Below are 22036 nucleotides of genomic sequence, written 5' to 3' on the forward strand. Positions count from 1 at the left end.
CGAAAAAAGAGCAGAAATTTGGAAAAAAAAACAATACTTTCTTCTTTCTATTTTAAAAGAAATCCAATAAAATCAAATTTCGTCATCAATTTAAGGCAAATAGTATTCTGCTACATGTTTTTAGTGAAAATATTTCTGTTAAGTGTATAATAATTGGTTCATGTGATCATGGACAGATGTACGCAAATGATCATGTACAGATGTGTGCAGGTGATCAAGGACATATGTGTGCAGATAATCATTGGGACATGTGATTTTAATGGGACATATGTGGGGGACAGGTGTTTTTATTATTTGGGGATATATGTTTTGGGGACATTGTGTGGGGACATGCGTGTGTTTACATTGTGTGGTGACTCTAGGTTGGTGATCAGTGAGTAGAAAAGCTGTAAAAGCCCTCTCCTCTCCTCACCGACAACTTCTGTGTGAGGAGAGGAGAGCTGATTGCCTAGCAACGGGCTCTTTGTTTACATCACATGACGGCTGTCATGTGATCAGGAGGGCCAATCACAGTGCCCTCTTGCCAATCGGAGATGCGACATGTCCGGGTGGCATGAGTGTATTGGGATCGCACCCCTGCGCAGGCACGAGCGAACCCCCTCCTTCTGAGGACGTTTCTGAATGTCCACTCAGAAAGAGAGAGCGCCCACCTGGCCGTTAATGTACACTGGCCAGGTGGGAAGTAGTTAATGTCTAAACTGCTGGCAACAAAAGTGAGTATACCCCTAAGTGAAAATGTTCAAATTAGGCCCCAAGTGTCAATATTTTGTATGGTCGCCATTATTTTCTAGCACTGCCTTAACCCTCTTGGGCATGGAGTTCACTACAGCTTCACAGGTTGCCACTGGAGTCCTCTTTCACTCTTCCATGATGACATTACAGAGCTGGTGGATGTTAGAGACATTGCACTCCTCCACCATCCCATTGAGGATGCCCCACAGATGTTCAATAGGGTTTAGGACTGGAGACATGCTTGGCCAGTCCATCACCTTTACCCTCAGCTCTTTAGCAAGCCAGTGGTCATCTTGGAGGTGTGTTTCCGAAGGTGTGATTTCCAGTCTCCGAAAGGGAGGGGATCATGCTCTGCTTCAGTATGTCACAGTACATGTTGGCATTCAAGGTTCCCTCAATGAATTGTAGCTTCTCCAGTGCCGGAAGTACTCATGCAGCCCCAGACTATGACACTCCCACCACCATGCTTGACTGTAGGCAAGACACACTTGTCTTTGTACTCCTCACCTGGTTGCCACCACACATGCTTGAGTCGGCACAATCTAAACCAAATAAGTCTATCTTGGTGTCATCAGATCACAGGACATGGTTCCAGTAATCCATGTCCTTAGTGTGCTTGTCTTCAGCAAACTGTTTGCAAGCTTTCTTGTCCATCATCTTTAGAAGAGGCTTCCTTCTGGGACGACAGCCATGCAGACCAATTTGATGCAGTGTGTGGCATATGGTCTGAGCAGTGACAGGCTGACCCCCCTCCCCCCACCCCTTTAACCTCTGCAGCCATTCTGGCAGCACTAGTATGTCTATTTCCCAAAGACAACCTCTGGATATGATGCTGAGCACGTGCACTCAACTGCTTTGATTGACCATGATGAGGCCTGTTCTGAGTGGAACCTGTCCTGTTAAACCGCTGTATGGTCTTGGCCACAGTGCTGCAGCTCAGTTTCAGGGTCCTGGCAATCTTCTTATAGCTTAGGCCATCTTTATGTAGAGCAACAATTATTTATTTTCAGATTCTCAGAGTTCATTGCCATGAGGTGTCATGTTTAACTTCCAGTATGTGAGATTAAGAGCGATAACATCAAATTTAACACACCTGCTCCCCATTCACACCTGAGACCTTGTAAAACTAATGAGTAACATGACAGCGGGGAGGGCTAATTGGGCCCAATTTGGATATTTTCACTTTTATAACATTTTAACCACTTGCCGCCCGCCCTATAGGCAAATGACGGCTGCAAAGTGGTTTCAAAATCCTGACTGGGCGTCATATGACGTCCTCAGGATTTCGAGCCGCTGCGCTCCCCCGGGGCGCGCATCACGGCGATCGTTGTTGCTGGGTGTCAGTCTGACACCCCCCGCAACTACGATCTCGGTAAAGAGTCTCAGACGGAGACTCTTTACCATGTGATCAGCCGTGTCCAATCACGGCTGATCACAGTGTAAATAGGAAGAGCCGGTGATCGGCTTTTCCAATCCTCACTCACATCTGTCAGACGCGAGTAGAGGAGAGCCGATTGGCTGCTCCTCTGACGGGGGGGTCTGTGCTGATTGATTATCAGCGCAGCCCCCCCCCCCCCCGAGGATGCCCAAACTGGACCACCAGGGATGCCACCATACCACCAGGGATGCCCAGCATCAGGTATGCCACCCTAGACCACCAGGGATGCCAGTCAGTGCCCACAATGGATGCCAATCAGTGCCCACAAGGGATGAAAATCAGTGCCCACAATGGGCATCACTGATTGGCATGCATTATTGTTCGGCACTGATTGGCATCCATCAGTACAAAACAATACAATACAATGCCGCCTTTCAGTGTCCATCCGTGCCACCTATCAGTGCCCATCTGTGCCACCTATCAGTGCCCATCCATGCCCATCTGTGCCACCTATCCATGCCCATCTGTGCCACCTATCCATGCCAATCCATTCTAGCTATCAGTGCCAATTTGTGCCACATATCAGTGTCCATCCGTGTTGCCCATCAGTGCCGCCTATCAGTGCCACATATCAGTGCCCATCAATGCCACCTCATCAGTGCCACTTCATTGGTGCCACCTCATCAGTGCCCATCGGTGCCGCCTTATCAGTGCCCATCAGTGCAGCCCCATCTGTGCCCATCAGTGAAGGAGAAAACGTACTTATTTACAAAGTTTTGAAACTGAAACAAAAAAAACATTTTTTTTCAAAATTTTCAGACTTTTTTTATTTTTTAGCAAAAAATAAAAACCATAGAGGTGATCAAATACCAGCAAAAGAAAGCTCTATTTGTGGGAAAAAAATTATAAAAATTTCATTTGGGTACAGTGTAGCATGACTGTGCAATTGTCATTCAAATTTCGACAGCGCTGAAAGCTCAAAATTGGTCTGGGCAGGAAGGTGTTTAAGTGCCCGGTATTGAGGTGGTTAAATACCGTATTTATCAGGGTATAGCACACACTTTTATCCCCTGAAAAAAGAGGGTAAACCATGCCTGCATGTTATACGCCAATATTTTAACTTTTTTTTTTACCAACGGGGTCGGGCAGTCCGCCCCAGGTGCCACCCATTTTACTGACAGCACCTTCTCATATACCGCTTCTCCTGTGTCACACTCCATGTAAATCCAAGCCTCTAATACCTCAATTAACACCGCTCATTCTGGCCGCTCTTCTCCACCCACTCTGTCTCCTCCTTAATGTAGGTTTTGATTGGAGGAGGCGAGCAGTCATGTGACCGTCAAGGAAGCAGCTGAGGAGAGCAGTCACATGACAGGGTCCAGGATAGAGCAGCGTTAATTGAGGTATTTAGAAGCTTTGATTTACAATGAGGAGTGGTGTATGAGAAGGGGCTGACAGTGAACAAAAAGATGTGTTTTACCTTGGTATAATGCATGTCACAAATCAGCTCAAACCTCAAATAAAGCCCATAATGAAGGATGGCTATATATAAGTCCTATCTCCACCCAATTACTAATTGAATAATGAAACAAATGCTAGGTGTGTGAAACCATCCATTTCCTGCCGCAGCAAGACACATAATGGTCAGTGGCGTACAAAATGGCGCCCCCGTGTGATCCCCTTCAGTAAGGAACCAACTCCTCCAGCCTCTGCCTCTTAAAAGTATATATAATGCTGATCATTCCAGAAATCCAGTGTCCTTTAAACAGCATTGAACTGAATTATCAAACAATGTTATGCATGAACAGCTTAGGCGAACAGCATTGCTTCTCCATAGATACTTTTACTAAGCATTGTTACCTTAGAGTAGGAAGTGTGTTGCTGGCAGGATTAACAGGTGATATAAAGCAAAACAAGACTAAAAATAAAAATAAAGCACTGGAAAGCTGCTATGCAGTATATTACATTTTCATTTTTGGGTTTAGATACACTTTAAACTTATGCTGGCCACCATCACAGAGAGAGCAGTGTCAGGAAATCCGGTGATGAGATCTCACCTCTGGAGTTCACAAACTATATAAGAAGCTATCAGATTCTACCCCTATATGAATTCTAAGTCTTGAATCGGCTGGCCCAAGAATTACACTCTAATTGTCCTGTATTAGACTCTTTATATGGAAATCAGAACAACTAATTCACACATAGATACTAAGAGATCACTTTGCATATCTATGCTACAAGACTTTGAAAGAACGCCTCTTACTCCATAAAAGTAGACTAAAATGTTACTCTTTCAAAAATGTTTAATCAGTTTTCTCCTTGCTTTTTCACACTCACAATCTTATATCACTTATGCTATACAACACCAGTGCACAGTACCATTTGTATTACACAGACTGAGCCAAGTAACAACTTATTTAAAATTGGTTCATGATTATCTTCCCTCTCCAGCCTCATCAGGATGTGGACAGGAAAGAGCTTCACAACATAGAGAGCTGTAAGTATTTTAGTACTAAGCTGTTAAAACTATAATGTGTTTTTGTACAAATGTTCCCGATTATATTTATACTTTTTGTATTGCCAGGTTTAAAAACCCCCAATGCACATTGGCCCGACAAAGCAAGGGAATTAAGATGGTGTCTGACCGATGTCTATAATAATTCTACCTTCAGCAACATGTTACCATTTCCAGAATTCTCTCATATTTCAGTAGATCTGAGGTCACTCTTTGCTGATATGTCCGTACTGTTAAAGGACATTAGAAATCGCCCATTGAGGCAGCTTACATTACCAGATGTCCTGTCAGAGCTGGGGGACATCACTATGATAGAAGGAGAAGCTGGCAGTGGGAAGACGGCACTGCTCAAGAAGATTGCCATGCTTTGGGGCTCAAGAAAGTGTCCTATACTCAACAGGTTCAACCTTGTGTTTTATATCTCTGTATCCTCCACTCAGAGGCATCAATCCCTGTGTGACATCATCTGCCAGCAACTGAAGGGATCCGCTGTATCTCTTACTGAGGAGTCTCTGGCAGAAATTATACAGCAGTTAAAAGAAAAGGTGCTGTTCCTGCTGGATGATTATGGCTTAGTGGGCTCTGCGTCTCGAGCGATAGAAGAACTTATAACAAAGAACCCCTGGAACAGAACGACTCTAGCAGTCACAGTGAGTACCAATGCTTCATGCATGGTGCGACAATATGCAAAGAACATACTAAGTATTCAGGACTTCCCTCTCTTTAGTTCATCATACATTTTGAAACACCTTTTCTCCCATGATATAACATTTATGCAAACTTTTGGCTTTCACTTGCTGCTACCTGAATCTGCTATGCTTCAGGCAGCTTTAACAACTCCTCTATTTGCTTTTGCTCTTTGTGTTTTTTGGGTCCAAAATTTTGCTGAAAACAAATCAGAGGACTTTTTCATTTGCACAACTTACTTGATGCACAAAATCTTAAAATACAGCACAGAAAAAGACAAAATAGAAGCTGCAGCGTTGTCATGTGGACAGCTTGCACTTGAAGGTATCTTCCAATCACGCTTTGAATTCACTCAGGAGAATTTAGATAAAGCTGGTGTACAAACTGAGGATGCTCTTCGGTTTGGTCTATTGAGTAGGTTCACGTCACAGAGACTTAAGCCTATCTTCAAATTCTTCCATCCCTTATTTCAGGAGTACTTAGCTGGTAGGAAGATGAATGAACTTTTGCAGTCAGAAGATGTTGCAGAAAATAAAAGTGGCTTATCTTATCTGCAGAAAATTAATACTTTCTTGGGTGTCCAGAATCGCTATCATTCTTTCTTGAAGAACTCATGCATGTATTCTCCTAAAACAGCTACATCCATCATCTCTCATCTTTTCAGCTTGATGAGTAATCCAAATGCATTTGCAAATGAAGGAGCTACAAATGTTCATTCTCTTCTAGATTTGGGCATCATGGATTCTATTCTTAGTGTCATTAAGCCAGAGCTTTCCCAGCATCTTGTAATCAGGATGTTGCTTGAGTTTGCTATTGACATAGCCAATAAGAGTAAATATTTGGATGACTGTGCTCCCATTATTTTGCATTTTATCAAAGACAAAGACATTGTAATATGGGAACAAGACCTTTGGCTGCTGAAATTCCTGCACAAATATCCTGAAGGACTATTGTTAATGAAGAGTCTGGAGATAAATTTACCTCGTGATATGAACAATGCAATCCCTGAGTTCTGGAATTCAGAAGGATTTAAATCTATTTGGACTGTGCCAACAGTTGAGGAAGACTATTCCAATGCATTCCGGTATACTTCAGACGTTCTGACTAAGCCCGAGTTTAAATATATTAACAGTTTAAAGGTTCCCGATCTGTCCAAGCTTGGTTTTGACCCCGTTCAACACAAAATTTCTGTGCTAAGAATTAAAGCTCTGGGTAGTGAAATGGAGGATGAAAACAGCCTAGGTAACATTATGGTCTTGTGCAATCTAGCTAATCGCATTGAATTAGACTTATGTAACTGCACGAGATTTCTGAATTTCATCTGGCCTGTTATTGACCTGTACAAGGCTTCCATTAAGAAATTAAGTCTAAAGGCTACAGAGTTTTCCGGAGAGGGAGAAGAACTATTTACACATCTGACTTCACTGGAAATCCTGCAAATAAATGAAATGCCACCACCAGGTAAACAGCAAAGTAAATACTTGGATCACAGTTATAAAGTAAGCAATTCAACATTATCAAAGCCTTTGATGCTAAACTAATGTCAAAATAATAATAATAGTAATAATTATGATATAAGATAGCTTGGCCACATATAACTATAAACAAAGTAAGGTTGGCTTTCTTTTAAAAGTCACAATGTGGTCTCTACAGATCACTAGCACCAGTAAGGAAACTGTATTTGAAACCTTTATTTTTCCAAACACACAATCTCTTCAATATTAAAGTAGGACTATAAGTAAAATGTTTTTTTTTTTTCATTTTGGATAGATAAATAGAGCATTATAACTAAAGTCAGATTTTTTTTGCCATCTGTGACCCATTGCAGAGATTTCCCTTCACTTCCTGTCCCATAGCCAAGCAGGAAGTGAGAGGGAATTCCTGTAAATTAAGGGGATTCTTGGGGATGCCCAGGTCACCAGAACTAGGGCCCCCGATTGTAAGAATTCATCTCTATTACTTCTGGGGACAACCCCAAATTTTGGATTTTCTTTTATTTTCATTTTTCAATTATAATGGTAAACAGGAAAAATAGAGAGGCTGAAGCTCCTTAACAGGAGTGCAGATGGCAATAAAAACTGACAGGTGTTCTAATCACTCTATTCAAAATGAAAATAAATAAATGTGCCTTTAGTTATACTTTAAATCATAATCTTGACCATGCATGCTCTACTGCTATCAGGACCATCTTAATAACATCATAGGTCCCTGGGCAAAGTAATTCACTGGGGCCCCAATCCCAGCTGGCTGTCCTCTCTTACTTACCCCATGTAATCAGAGCAGTACACATCCTGCCCATGCAAACAGCAGCAGTAGTAAGATGCTTTGTCTTGGGGGTTCCTCCTTAACCCCTGCAAAGCGCCAGAAATTGCGGGAGGAAAGTAGCTGGGAGAGATGTCATTCTGATTGTAGATTTAGCTCAGTGACATGCTGCTGCTGTCCCTGCAGCTCAGATTCTGGGACGCTGTCAGGCACATGACCATGCTGGGACAGCTTAGTAAAAAGTGTGATTTTCCCGGCAAATCCAGGACAATTTGCAAGTACAATGTAATGCAAGATTATCATGGTGCCCCCATGCACCTGGGTCCCCTGGGCAATGCTCAGGGGTGCCGATGCATTAAGATGCCCCTGACTGCTATAACAGTAGTGGAGAGAAGCAGATGGTTAGAATGGTATATTCTGCATTGTGTGGCTTAGGCGTCTGAACTAGGAAACTGCTTGACAAATTCTTTGCAGTGAAGTAATTTACACCATTTAACTGTGTTTAGCTCTATTGATTGACAGATAGAGATGTTGTAGCCTGCTAGAAGATTATAATTACAACCAAAGTTTTAAGCTGTATTACATCCAAGGTAAAACTAGCCCTGCAAAGCCAACAGTACCTTTGGGAAGTTGGGTAAGGCTTGCACACACACACATATCAACATAGTGTTAACAGGACTCCTGAAACATGTGGCCAGTAGCATAACTTGCATGGTTTACTATACACAAATGTTTTTTTTTTCCTTTTGGTCACTTAGATGTAGCTCTTGATTTGGTCACTGTAGCTCTTGGTTTTATCTTCTACAGAGTACATCCTTTCAAACATTCACAATTTTAAAGAGCTGAAGGAACTAGTGGTGGAATGCCCAACTGGTAAATGGGACATCGTTGGGGTTTTGCCAGAGGAGTTTAAAAGCCTTCAAAGAATTGAAAAACTTGTATTCAAGAATGAGAGTATGGAAATACAGTGTGGACAACTGGGTGTGTAAAATGTCATGATTAGTATTTTATTCTCCTATATCTCCTATTGACAGTAAATGTATTATAGCTTCTGGTGCCTGATAATAAGAATAAGAATAATCAGAGCATGAAGTGCCAGTAAATGCATTGAACAACCGTTCTCAACAACAGCTACCTTGAACCTATACAATTGTTCCAAAAGTAGCAGAAGAGTCACCTCTCATCTGAAGGTCCCAGGCCTCAGGGCCTGGCACCAATGGAGCCTCTCCTGTCATCTCTCATATAAACAGCTACTGACACCAATAATCTTTTAGCAGAATATAAGGGTGGTATTCCTCCAACTGGCCCTTCAATGTAAGAGACATTCTTTCCACGACCACCAATGTAAGGGACATTCTTCCTGCTCATCACTAATTTCCAATGTAATAATGTAAAAGGCATTATTCTTCCTACTGACCGCCAATGTAAGGCCCCTTTCACACAGGGTAGACTGTTTTGATCAGCAGGGGATCTGTCCGCTGATCCCCTACTGATCAGAACAGAGCAAGCGGAGGACAGGTCCATGTCCACTCAGTTTCTGTAGAGCGGAGATGGACAGAGCTCACTCTGCTCTATCGGTAGCCAGGTGTAAATGGACTCTGCTGTCTGTTTTAAGCAGACCATATCGGATTGAAGGTAGGCAGGTGTAAAAGGACACAAGTCTGTTTACACCTGCTGGTCTGAAGGGATACATGGCTCATCTGATCATGTCCACCTGTAAAAAATGAGAGGCGGACCTGATCCAATCTTCCACATTAAAGGGGCTTTAGTTGGAGCCCTTCTACTCTGACCACCAATGGCAGGCAGCATTTCTCAATTGATCTCTAAGGTAAGGAGTATTTATTGACCTCTAATTTGGCAACATAAACAGTGATTATTTTTCATAATCCTTAAAGCGGGAGTAAACCCGCAGATGTTTTTTTTTTCTACCTGCAAAGGAAAAGGCATAATGAGCTAGTATGCACCGCATACTAGCTCATTATGAAATACTTACCTTAGAACGAGGCCCCAACATCTGATCCAATCCATGCCGAGGGAGCTGACATGCTCCCTCTGCGTTTCTTCTGGGTATCGCGGCTCCGGCGCTGTGAGTGGCCAGAGCCGCGATATCGTCACTCCCGCGCATTCGCGTGGGAGATTTCATCCCGGCCGGGTCCGGCCTCTGCCGGGCTTTCAGCCGAGAATCCCCTTGTACGCATGCGCCGCTGCAGTCAGCGGGGCATACAGAGGGGAATATCTCCTAAACCGTACAGGTTTAGGAGATTTTTTTTTTACCTACAGGTAAGCCTTATTATAGGCTTTCCTGTAGGTAACAGTAAAAAAAAGGAGTATACAATCACTTTAATAAGTTTACTTGAAAAAATAGATTTCATTTTTAGAATGCTGCCTATCTGTCAGTCATCTCTTTTAACAACTTCTTGGATTCCCTGCATGCTTTGCAGCTTCTCCTCTTCTCTCATTCCTTTCGTTCACTTTCAATTTCTTTAGAACTACATATTGCATGGTACCTTCCTGCCTGCAGTGATGTCACATGTGCTATATTACCTGTACTGGCTGTCTCCTAAAAAGCCACCTCCTCAGAACATCCAGATATATAGCTGTAGTTAAAACAGCAGGCTCTGTGAAAAGATTGACACAGCAGTGCAACATGGTGAATATGTAAATGAAAGGGTAAACTAATAGGATTTTTACACTCATACATGAAACATGACAATTTAAAAACATTTCATAATTTTATTGATTCACAGTGTTAAAAACCACATGAATAAAATACACACGCATTTGTTACATTCGTTGATGTGCTCATTAGTGCGGGGATATGGTAGAGTAGACCCAAACAGGTTTCGCCCACTGGGGCTTCTTCAGAGGTGTCTGATAGCTGCTAGTGATCTAAAGACTATATCAAAAGATAAAATATCAATCAACTGGTATAGTGACCATAAAGGGTCATGTAATGCATTCACAAATTCAATTATCCTCTATGCTAGGCCATTTTCATGCTTACCCTTTACACTTATTAACCAAAAATGGGCTTGTCCGCTCGGTATCAGAGTGGGGCTTTGTGTCACCACAGGAGGTACAACGGGACCAAACTAACTATAATAGCAGGGAACAATGCCCAGTCTTACACAAACTGTATATCATAATTATCTGTCACAAAGTCATAACAGTTATAGTGTGCTGCAAATTACAATAGTAGGTATAAATCTAGATGAAATATGTATATATTTTATTCATATGGTTTTTAACATTGTGAATCAATAAAATGTTGAAATTTCTTTTAAATTGTGATGTTTCATGTATGAATGTAAAAGCTCAGCACCTTTCAAAATCTCATTTCGTTTGAATATTCATTCCAGGTATGTGGTGCTATAATTGGTTGTGTCATTTACACACACAATAAAAAAAAAACACTATTTCATGGCAAATATGTGTTTCTGCATTCAATGAAGTAAATGAGTGGGATTCTTCAAAAAGTGTATTTTCCAAACTTCAAGATCATTCAGTAATAGGAGGCGGCGAGAACTAAAAATATAAATTCAGTGTGGAAATAAATGGATGGATCCTTTTTCCCCACCTACATTTTACTAAAAGGTGTCCCTCTTTTCCATCTCATTAAGAGATGCTATGTGTATTTGTTAGTATAATATACTATAAAATACTATAATATACTAATATGTATGATTGCTATCATTTTAATCACAATGAGTGTGTACCTTACTTTGCAGCAAAGATGATTGACCACTTTCCCAACCTGAACTCTTTCACAATACAATGTAATCATTGTCCTGAGTTTGAGAAGGTTATCACTTCTTTATGTCAGAATACAAAAATGGAAACTCTCTGTATTGAGAAACCAATGTTAAACAGGGAACTAATCCATTTAGGTGAGTGAATGATTTATTGTCTAGTAATAATAATGAATATTGTATCATTTTTATGTGCATACACCAGTGGTGGCTGGTGTTTTTTGTTTTTTTGTGCTTGGGGAGGCAAAGAAATCATGCCCCCGGGGGGTCTCTCAGTCGGTCATCCAGCACTTACCCCATCTAGGTTCCTGGCAGGCAGCACTGCGACGGGTGGGGATCTCCTCCTCCTAGGCGTCCAATAGGATTGCCTGTCCTTTCAGCCAATTGGGTGATGGGAATCACGACCCGCTTCCTGATTGGCAAGGAGGAGGATTAGTGCTATTCTCATGCAACTGGGCGGTTGGTCGGCAAGTAGTTAAGTTAAACAAAAGTCAAAAAAAATATTTTTCCATTTACATGGTCGGGTTAAAATAACCCAGCCAGCACAGAGTTCCCCCATATATCAGAGTCTGTAGGATTCCCCCTTACAGTGAAAGAGAACTCTGACATAAAGGGGAATTTTGCAGATCATGATCTAAGGGGGAACACTGATGTAAAGGGGGGCTCTAGTGACTCCCAACCCGGCTGCGCTCCCACTCTTAACTCCTCTCTAAACTCCCCCTCAGCGACTGCAGACATGATAAAAGACAAGAGATGGTCAGAGACTGTGGACATTGTATAAGAGGTAGGCAGAGTTGGCGGACAGCCATTTTTTTACAGGCTGCCCGTAAATTAACAGGCAGTTGGCAACACTGCCCCACACAGTAGTCTCCTCCTGCCCCCCTTTAGTGTCTTTCTTTGCCCCCCTTCATATCATGACCCCACCCCACTGCAGTGTCCACTACATAGCACCCCCTTCCAAAAGTAGTGTCCTAATATGTCCTCAGCCAGCAACCAAACTTTACATAGCATTAGCAAGCATTCACAGGTTGGGCTGGGGGCTAGTTGTGTGGTGGGGCAGGGGCCAGGGGGGCTCTGACTGGGCCAGCCCTGAGCTCTGCCTCTGACTGTCACAGTGGCACTGCCAGTGGGCCTGGCTTGCTGCCTGCCTGAAATGAGCTGGTTTGAGTGACTAGTCACTGCAGTTATTTAATAATTTCCAAATTCCCACTGTCCCCACCAGCCAACCGCTGGGATTGCCTGCCTAACTGTGTCTCTCTGAGTCACTCACTCTTTCTCTGAGTTCCTTGTGCATTCACCAGAGTGTGCTGCTTTGCACTGCTGGCCAGGGCCTGGTATGTCCGTTTGGAGCTGGGGACCTAAGTCCGCACTGTTTGTCTGGGTCTCCCTCCCGATCACACACATGCCAGCAGCAGCCACCTGCACTCCATGAGGTTCCTCCATCCATCCTCTTGGCTCCCATGACATCATCATCGCGGGTGGGGAATGGCTCGCCTTGTAGTAGCAAATAGGCGCACCAACTCCGCCTGCACACAGCCTCTGTCAGACCTGCCCCCTCTGGTGGTCCGAGCCCTGCCCACCAGCATCGGCCAAATGCAGGGTCAACGCAGGATCGGGACGGCTAAGGAATTTCTGGAATTGCACATGTGCAGTTTTGACCCAAGCTGATCGCAGACATTTTTTATGGGCACTTTTTGCTTACTACAGGCTTTTAGGGGCAGGAGGAAAAGTGCCCTGTTTTTGCGGGCTGCCCGTAAAAATACGGGCGGTTGGCAACACTGCTCAGGCCTTGTGACATTTCTCTTCCATGTGATGCAATTGTTAACAGCATGAAATGGGAAGGGGTTTGCTTTGTTAAGTAATGCCATGGTCTTGGATGAATTTGTTAGGAAAAATACTTTTTTGTGTGTGCAAATTAACAAATTTTGGTTGCAATCAATGGCCCGCATGTGTGGGAGTATTTTTTAGTATAGTGTCCCATAGAAAATTTTGATTCTGAAATTAAAGTAAAGGTTTTCTGACAAATCTGTTGGAGTGTACTCAATTATGCTGATATATATATATATATATAGAGAGAGAGAGATATAGATATAGATATATCTCTATATAGATATATCTCTATACATATATATATATATATATATATATATATATATATATATATAGGAATTAATACCTTTTTTGTTTTATAAACCCATATGTGTTAATTGGGGGCTGATTATGCATAATCCAGAGGGAGAACCGGTATTGGTCTTCCCAGATTTAATAGTATGATTTAGTTATATACTGTATTTCAGGAGTAATTCCAACAGTGCAGTACAACTGAGAAAAATACTTCACCTTATTTAAAGCTTAAATACCTCCCTTTGTCCACTTGCTTGTTTCTGTCTAAGATATATGAAAAGCATTTTTATTTACCTGATCCTCCACTCCCCTGTCGAGCAGTGCTTCCCTATGAACCAATAGTGAACTGTCCCTCCACATCTTTATGTCCAATGCAGGGCTATGGTCCCTGCACTGGTCTTGATGACGACAGAGAAACTTAGACAGCTGGACCATTGTGGAGAAGAGGGTGCATGGATCAGCCTAGCAGGGCAGAGGAGCCTGCAGGAGTGGTGGATCAGGTAAGTAAAAGTGCTTTACGTAGACCCCTAGAAATAACAAGCAGTTAACCAATGACAGGTAGCCCCATAGAAAGGGAGGACTTTTACTTTTCCTGGAGTTCAGAAATGCCACAGTAATTCATTTGGAAACATGGCACTGAGTATCATCTAATATGATATATTGATCATTAACTTCACAATATAACTTACATGTTTCTTTCTGTGTTAATTGTATTTTTTCAGCTTCTGTATTACCCTCTCTTAAGAATCTGAAAATTCTGGAAGTTGACCATCAATATTCAGTGAACGTTGAAGCATCAGAAACATTTGGTATTACAATTATGCATACGATTCATTTATACTTAATAGATAATAATTTATATTCCTTTCCCCTTTCTATTGTGCTCATGTACAGGATCACATTATTTTGCATTACACAATTATTACAGCTAAACCAAAATTGGAGCAGTTTTCTGCAGATGTCTCTAATGAGTGATTAAAGATTGTTATCCTATTAATCCTATTTATACACATGTATACATTCACATGTATACATTCACTATACTATACTATCACTATACTGTTCCTTTTGTGTAATTAATAATACACACTTACAAATTTAAAAAAACAAAGATTGTTATCCTATTATGATAAAAAATGAATGATCACTTATTTTACTTACAAATATGGTACAATGGAAGAATTTCTGTTCTAAAACTTTAAATTGCTTCCTGTGCTCTAAGACAGGGGTCTCCACATTTTCTAAACAAAGGGCCAGTTTTCTTTAGGGGAGGGGGGGGGGGGGGGGCTGGACTGTGCCCAGTAATACAAAACAATTCCCCATCTATGGTATTAGGAGAAGAAATAGTGCCAATTTTTGGTGCCAGTGGGGGGAATAGTGCCCATTCTTAGTATCAGTGGGAGGAATAGAGCCCCAGAATTGGTGTCAGTGGGAGGGACAGTGCCCTCATCGTTGGTGTCAGTGAGGTGAATAGTGCCCCATTGTTGGTGTCCGTAAAAGGAATAGTCCCATATTATTGGTTTAAACACTTCCTGACCAAGGATGTCATATGATGTCCTGGACTTTGAGTGGAGATATCTGAATGATGCCTGCAGCTTTCATCATTCAGATATCTTTTTTTTCAGCAGTCGTTTCCCTGCAATGTAAAAGCCATCATAGCGGTACTTCTCTTGGCTCGCCTGTACAACCGGCCACCGGAGAATAAATACGCTGGTGGTGGTGGTTTACCATAGAGCTGATCACGGACCAGATGGTCCCTGGTCATCTACATGAACTTTGTAGGCCGGCAGATGTAAACACTGCTGTTTTTTTTGCTGGGAAGCCTGAGATGTTTTTTTTTTTTATCTCCGGCTTTCCAGCATAGAAAAGAGATGTGGAGACTTTTAGAACTCAGATCTCTCAATAAAGAGGACCTGTCATGCCTATCCCTATTACAAGGGATGTTTACATTTCTTGTAATGGGAATAAAAGTGATAAAAAAATGTAAAATTAAATGGCAAGTGTAAAAAAATTTTTTTTTTTAAAGCGCTCCTATCTTCTAGTGCTTGCAAACAGAGGCAAATGCATACGTAGATTCCGACCACATATGTAACGGCGTTCAAACCACATAGATATCACCACGAATGTTAGAGCAAGAGCAATATTTCTAGCATAAGACCTCCTCTGTAATTCTAAACTGGTAACCTATAAACATTTTTAAAGTGTAGGCTATGGAGATTTTTAAGTACCGAAGTTTGGCGCCATTCCATAAGTGTGCGCAATTTTAAAGCATGATATGTTAGGCATCTATTTAGTCAGCGTAACATCATCTTTTTTTCTAATTCATGAAAGTGTTTGTTTTTTTCCTAAAAAAAAAAAGAAAGAAAAATCGGGTTTCAAAAATTGCTGCACAAATACCATGTGACATGAAAAATTAAAACAAATTCCTTAGGGTCTCTGCTAAAAAATATATATATAATGTTTGGGGTTCTGAGTGATTTTCTAGCAAAAAAAAATGATTTTTACATGTAGGAGAGGAATGCCAGAATAGGCATGGGCTGGAAGTGATTAAGTGGCAGAAATTCTGCCCCATTTTTGGTGTCAGTGGCAGAAATCATGCCTCAAGGGTTAGATAAACACAAGTAAAGAGCCGCAGTTTGGAGACCACTGCTCTAAGACCCATTTCACACTGGGTTGTTTTGCAGGCGCTATTGCGCTAAAAATAGCGCCTGCCAACCGACCTGAAACAGCCGCTGCTGTGTCTCTAGTGTGAAAGCCCCAAGGGCGTTCACACTGGAGCGGGGCGCTAGCAGGACGGTAAAAAAAAGTCCTGCTAACACCGCTCCTTCACCACTCCTGCCTATTGAAATCAATGGGGCAGCGCGGCTATACCGCTGGAAAAGCGCTGCTGCTGCAGCGCTTTGTGGGGGTTTTAACCCTTTTTCGACCACTAGCAGGGGGTAAAGCTGCCCTGCTAGCGGCCGAATACCGCCGCTAAAACAACTGTAAACGGCACTAAAAATAGCGCCCTTTTACCGCCGATGCTGCTCCTGCCCCAGTGTGAAAGGGGCCTAAGAGATAATGGTATCCTATAGATCTTTGTGCTTTGGGAAAATTAGTAGTAAAAATGAGGCTTATATGTTTTGTGACTGGTGGATTTTCTTATTTCTACACAGTGGGGCAGACACTTCGGTGGGATTTTTTTGGTCAAAGACTAATGCTGCGAACACACGATCGAATTGTCCGGCAGACAATCCGCCGGACTTTCTAACAAACGGACTTGGCCACACACGGACACTCCGAAAGTCCGGCGATTTCTAACGCAATGACTTACAGCACGTACGACGGGACTAGAAAAAGAAAGTGTAATAGCCAGTAGCCAATAGCTTCCTTCTTGTACTTGCTTCTGAGCATGCGTCATTCTTAGTCCGCCGGACTAGCACACTGGCGAACGGATTGTCCACTGAAAGCCAAGTCCGAAGGACAAATTTTGAGTCAAAACGACTTTCTCTTTTCAAAATTTTTTATTATCAATAACAGAAGAATTACACAGTACGGTGTAGTCAAAAGCTAAATACAACATTAGATACAAAATATAAGAGCAGTAGTACTGGGACATAGTCTTTATGTAACAGAGTCAAGTACAAAACAAGGGCATGACGCTCTGATCCAAGTGGAGAGTAATTATCTATTAAAACAATCAAGAACCAAACAACCCGGAGTCACTGGGGATGGAGAAATAAGTTACTCCCAGGAGTAAGGTGTATAATTTACAGGGGAGTACAGGTACTGCGAGGGCAGAGTTTTTCAGGTATGGGGAGAAAAAAGGAAAACAGAAGTTAAACTAGAAACAAGGATAAGAGTAGAGGGGGAAACGGGGGGGGGGGGGGGGAAAGAAAAAGGCGAGGATGAGAAAGAGAGGGAGATCGGTTGATCGGTCTGCACGGACCCAGGCCGCCAAACCCTGAAGAGGATCTCATCGTAAGGGGTAATTCAGGGTTCTAAAAGGTTGGGATCTAAGTCAGGGGGTAAGAAGTGTCTTATCCAGGGCTGCCAAACCTTGTGGAACCGTGGCATGCGGTCTAGAATTTTCGCTTCAATCTTGCAATGGATCATAGCCTGTGTGACTCTGTTTTTAAGTTCAGCTACGGGGAGTGTCGGTGTCTTCCAGGCTCTAGCTATTGTTTGTTTTGCTGTCGTGATTAGCTGGAGGAATAGAGATAACTGACTTCGAGTACAATTTCGGGGTGATAGATTAAGTAGGGCTAGAGATGGGTCAGGTGGCAGGGAGTCCCCCAAGAGTACTGATGCCATCTAGTATGTCGCTGCCCAAAAGCGTTGGGCAACCGGGCACGTCCACCAGATATGGATATGGGTGCCTGCCTCAATACAGCCTCTAAAGCATGTAGCGGGGTAGCCGGGGACAAACTTAGCTATTCTAGCGGGGACTAGATACCACCGCATAAGGACTTTAAAGTTTGCCTCTGAGGGAACAACATTTTGGGAGGCTTTAATTGTGTTGGCCCAAATCGTTGTCCATGCATCAGCGCCAAGTTCTATATTGAGATCTGTGGACCATCTAGTGGCATAGAGCGGGAGGGGGGCGGGGGGGAAGTGAATTGAGAGTATAGTAGGGAGATGATGCCAGGGGCGTGCGGGTCAGAGTCACATATTTTCTCAAAGGTTGACATGTATTCATGTGTATTATTAGGTTTGGGTATCGAATTTACAAAGTGGGAAATTTGTAGATAGCGGAAGCATTCCCTATTAGGAATTCGAAATTGGGTTTGTAAAATGGGGAAAGGTTTGATCTGTCCATTTTTTGTTAGAGTACAAATTCGGTCTAGGCCTGCCCGAGACCAAGCCGCAAATAGGCCTGGCTCAGAGAAGGCCGGGCCGAATGATGGATATCCAAAGATGGAGAGTAAAGGCAAATGCTGGGATTTGAGGCGAAAAGGCTTGTGGATCATGTCCCAGATCTTAAGGGAGTGTAGTGTAACTGGATTAGCAGGTTTGCCTCTCTGCGTGGGAAGAAGCCATAGGAGATTGGATATAGATATAGGGTAAGTGTCTATGGCCTCAAGACTAACCCATAGCGGTATTTCAGTTTTCGCATGATACAGGGTGATTTGGGCTAGCTGGGCTGCATAATAGTAACGAAAGTTGGGTACACCTAGGCCGCCCTGTGTTTTGTGTCGATAAAGTGTAGATTTAGAAATCCTGGGTCTGGTAGTCCCCCGAATGTATTTGAATACTTTGCTCTGCACAAGGCGGTGATAATAAAGTGGGATTTGGATTGGAAGGACCCGGTATAAATAAAGCAGTTTGGGTAGCATCGTCATTTTGACTGCCACGATTCGACCTAGCCACGAAACACATAGCGGTTGCCAGGCAGCCAAAAGATTAGTCAGCTTTCGTAATAGGGGGAGATAATTGTACAGAAATAGGTGTGAAGGGTCTTTTGTCAGGTGAATACCCAGGTAGGGAATAGAAGATGTGGACCATTGGAACGAGAAGTTGCTACGCAGAAGGTCAAGCTCATCCCCCAGCAGAGACACGTCAAGGGCCCTAGATTTGGCTTGGTTGACCTCCAAACCCGATATCCCAGGGAATTTTTCCAACAGCTTGCATAAGTTGGGCAGGGTGATATGGGGGGCCGTAATGAACAGGAGGGCATCATCTGCAAACATGCAAATTTTGTGGGTTGTTGTTGCTATTTCCAATCCCCTAATGTTTGGATCTGCTCTAATTAGTGCCGCCAAGGGCTCGATAGCTAGCGCAAACAATAGAGGGGAGAGGGGGCAACCCTGCCTCGTCCCTCGTTGGATGGGGAAATATTCTGATCGAAAACCTGCATACTTCACATATGCTCGAGGTTGGGTATATAGGGCCTCTATCCAGTTAAGGAAGTGAGGACCAAATCCCCAGCGACGCAAGATATATTGTAGGTAAGGCCAAGATACCGTATCAAATGCTTTGCGTATGTCCAACGAGAGCAAATGCATGGGGATTTTCCGGGTTCTAGCAATATGTTGCTGTAGAATGACCCTCCTAACATTATCACTGGCTTGTCTCTGGGGGATGAACCCCACCTGATCTTCCCTATTAGAGGATTCAGACGGAGTGCCAGAACTTTGGCTAAAATCTTAACGTCAATGTTAAGCAATGATATCGGCCTAAAATTGGACCATAGGGTTTTGTCTGTGTTCGGTTTAGGGATCATCGATATAATGGGCGTTAACGCATCTCTGCCAAGGGAATGTTGCTGAAGAAGAGAATTAAAGGAGCTGGTAAGGAGGGGGGAGAGTGTGTGTGCAAATTTCTTATAGTAAGTCGCCGGCAGCCCATCAGGGCCGGGTCTTTTATGGGGCTTCAGGGATTTGATAGCCGCAAGAACTTCTGTATTTGAAATGGGTGCATCTATTGACTCGCGATTCGTGGCTGAAAGGTGAGGGAGGGTTAGCGTATGGAGGAGAGAGTCCGCTCGGGCGCTAGAGAAAGGGGTGCCGGGTTCATATAGCTTAGCCAATCGAGTACTAAACTCCGATAAAATTTTTATGGGGTTACTAGTAAGCCCGCCCTGTGCTAGTCGAAGTCTAATGGGTTTAAAAGATCTCTCGGGTTGTCGCAGGCGCATAGCTAGAAAGGTGTCGGGTTTATTTGCTTTGGTGTAAATTGTATGGGCCGATTTGCGAATTGTCTTGTCTGCCTCCTCAGCTAGTAAAAGATCTAAGGCAAGTTTAGTTTTTTCCAGGACTAGTCTATTGGCCTCTGAGGGGTTGGACTGGAATTGGAGAAAGTGACGCTGAAGATCGTCTTCTAATTGACGTAATTGGGCTTGCCTATCTCTTTTGAGGTGGGAAGACACCGAAATGCAGGTGCCCCGTATAACTGGTTTGTGGGCTTCCCAGAGTAGGGTAGGGGATATACCCGGCGTGTTGTTATTGGACACATAATCGTTGAGTGCTGTTTGGATATCTAGGCAGTAGGATTGGTTGGACAGTAGGGTCTCATTCATGCACCAGGTCCTGTCCGAATTTCGTGGGATAATTGAGGATACAGTTGTGATCACTGCACAGTGATCCGATCAGGTTATCGGGTGGATATGAGAATGTAAGAGGGTGGGTGCAGAGGATATCGGAATAAAGATGTGATCAATTCTTGAGAAGGATTTATGGGGGTTTGAGGAAAAGGTATAATTTTTTTTGAGGGGGTTGCATTCCCTCCACGTGTCAATGAGTGCTGCATGCTTGAGTTGTGCGCAAAGTTGTTTAGACGGAGAAAAATGTTCTGATGCATATGGGGTCCTGTCTAGGTGCGGATGCAAAACTAGGTTAGTATCTCCACATATGAACAACGCTCCTTTAGTATGTGTCTTAATTATCTGTAATAAGTGTAAGAAAAATGGGTTGGGGTTCGTGTTAGGGGCATAATAGGACACGAAAGTGGCCTCCACATCTTGTATATGGCCAGTGACTATTAAGTAGCGGCCCTCTGGGTCTCTAATTTCAGATACTAAGGAGAACAGAAGGGAGTGACGACAGGCCAAAAGAACTCCCCTATGTTTCGAAGTGGAGGAAGCGGTATAGACCTGGGGAAATTTGGCATGGAAAAATTTGGGGGTGGAGTTGGTGGCAAAGTGAGTTTCTTGCAGAGCCACTACATTAGCTTTCAGCGAGATAAAGGTTCGAAAAGCTTTGACCTGTTTATTAGGGGAATTAAGCCCTTTCACATTTAGGGACAAAATGATCAAGGGGGCCATAGGGATCGATAGGGGGGAGCAAGTGATAGCGACCCCAGGGCCGCACGAACCGACCGACCACGGTAAAAGAAAAAAAAAGAGCAGAAGGGGAAGAAAAAGGTAGGGACTAGAAAAAGAAGTAAAGGTAAGGAGTAGTGGAGAGAAGAGATGAAAAGAACGGAATAATCCGGACCGTCCAATCAGTGGATGCAACAAATAGCCCGTCAACTAGCCAGTCAACCGTTGGTTGCATCATCGAAGGGGGGAGCAGTGACAACTCACCGCCGCGAACCAGACGAGTACACACGAACATTTGCTGTCGGAAGTTAATATCTATAATATAACACGGTTCAGAGAAAAACGTATTCAAGTAAATCTGAAGTGAAGGATAGTGGGACATTGGGGGTACCAGTTAGTGAAGGGTATATTGACCCTGCTGAGGGTAAATGGAGTTTGAGGGGTAGCGAAATGACAAATTAAGATGGGGGGGTGAGGGGTAAGGGTAAAGGTAGGGACAAGGATGGGAAAGGGGGGGGGGGAGGAAGAAAGAGGGAGGATGGGGTGGGGAGGGAAATAGGAAGGTCAGGGGTACAGGTAAAGGTACACATAACATAAACATTACAATCTATTGTGAAATTGTGATTAGTTACTTCCTAGGGGGATATCTGGCACCGGGTTGCTAATCCGCAAGTTCGGGTCAAATTGTCAGCCCATGCAATAACAGTTAGGATGACTGTATAACATGAATTCGTTTGTGTTAGTTGAGCTATTACTTGCTCCAAAACTACTTTCTAAGTCCGCTGGACTTTACGATGAAAAAGTCCGCTGGAGCCCACACACGATCAAATTGTCCGGCGTAATGCGGTCCG

The 22036-nt window shown here is 43.2% G+C and overlaps 1 protein-coding gene across 2 annotated transcripts in view; it reads left to right on the plus strand.

The window, feature by feature from the left end:
* Window positions 1-22036, plus strand: part of LOC143940765 (baculoviral IAP repeat-containing protein 1e-like) — a 95865-nt gene that overhangs the window by 71322 nt on the left and 2507 nt on the right. For both annotated transcript variants that reach the window (XM_077462482.1, XM_077462481.1), the window contains exons 9-13: window positions 4562-4607; window positions 4695-6773; window positions 8382-8555; window positions 11303-11461; window positions 14170-14256. In XM_077462482.1, the coding sequence (XP_077318608.1) occupies window positions 4562-4607; window positions 4695-6773; window positions 8382-8555; window positions 11303-11461; window positions 14170-14256 (2545 nt within the window). The remainder of the gene's footprint in view (window positions 1-4561; window positions 4608-4694; window positions 6774-8381; window positions 8556-11302; window positions 11462-14169; window positions 14257-22036) is intronic.

Source organism: Lithobates pipiens, unplaced genomic scaffold (genome assembly GCF_037356315.1).
Source record: "Lithobates pipiens isolate NorthernLeopardFrog02 unplaced genomic scaffold, aLitPip1_a1.2 Scaffold_3, whole genome shotgun sequence".
Classification (NCBI taxonomy): domain Eukaryota; kingdom Metazoa; phylum Chordata; class Amphibia; order Anura; family Ranidae; genus Lithobates; species Lithobates pipiens.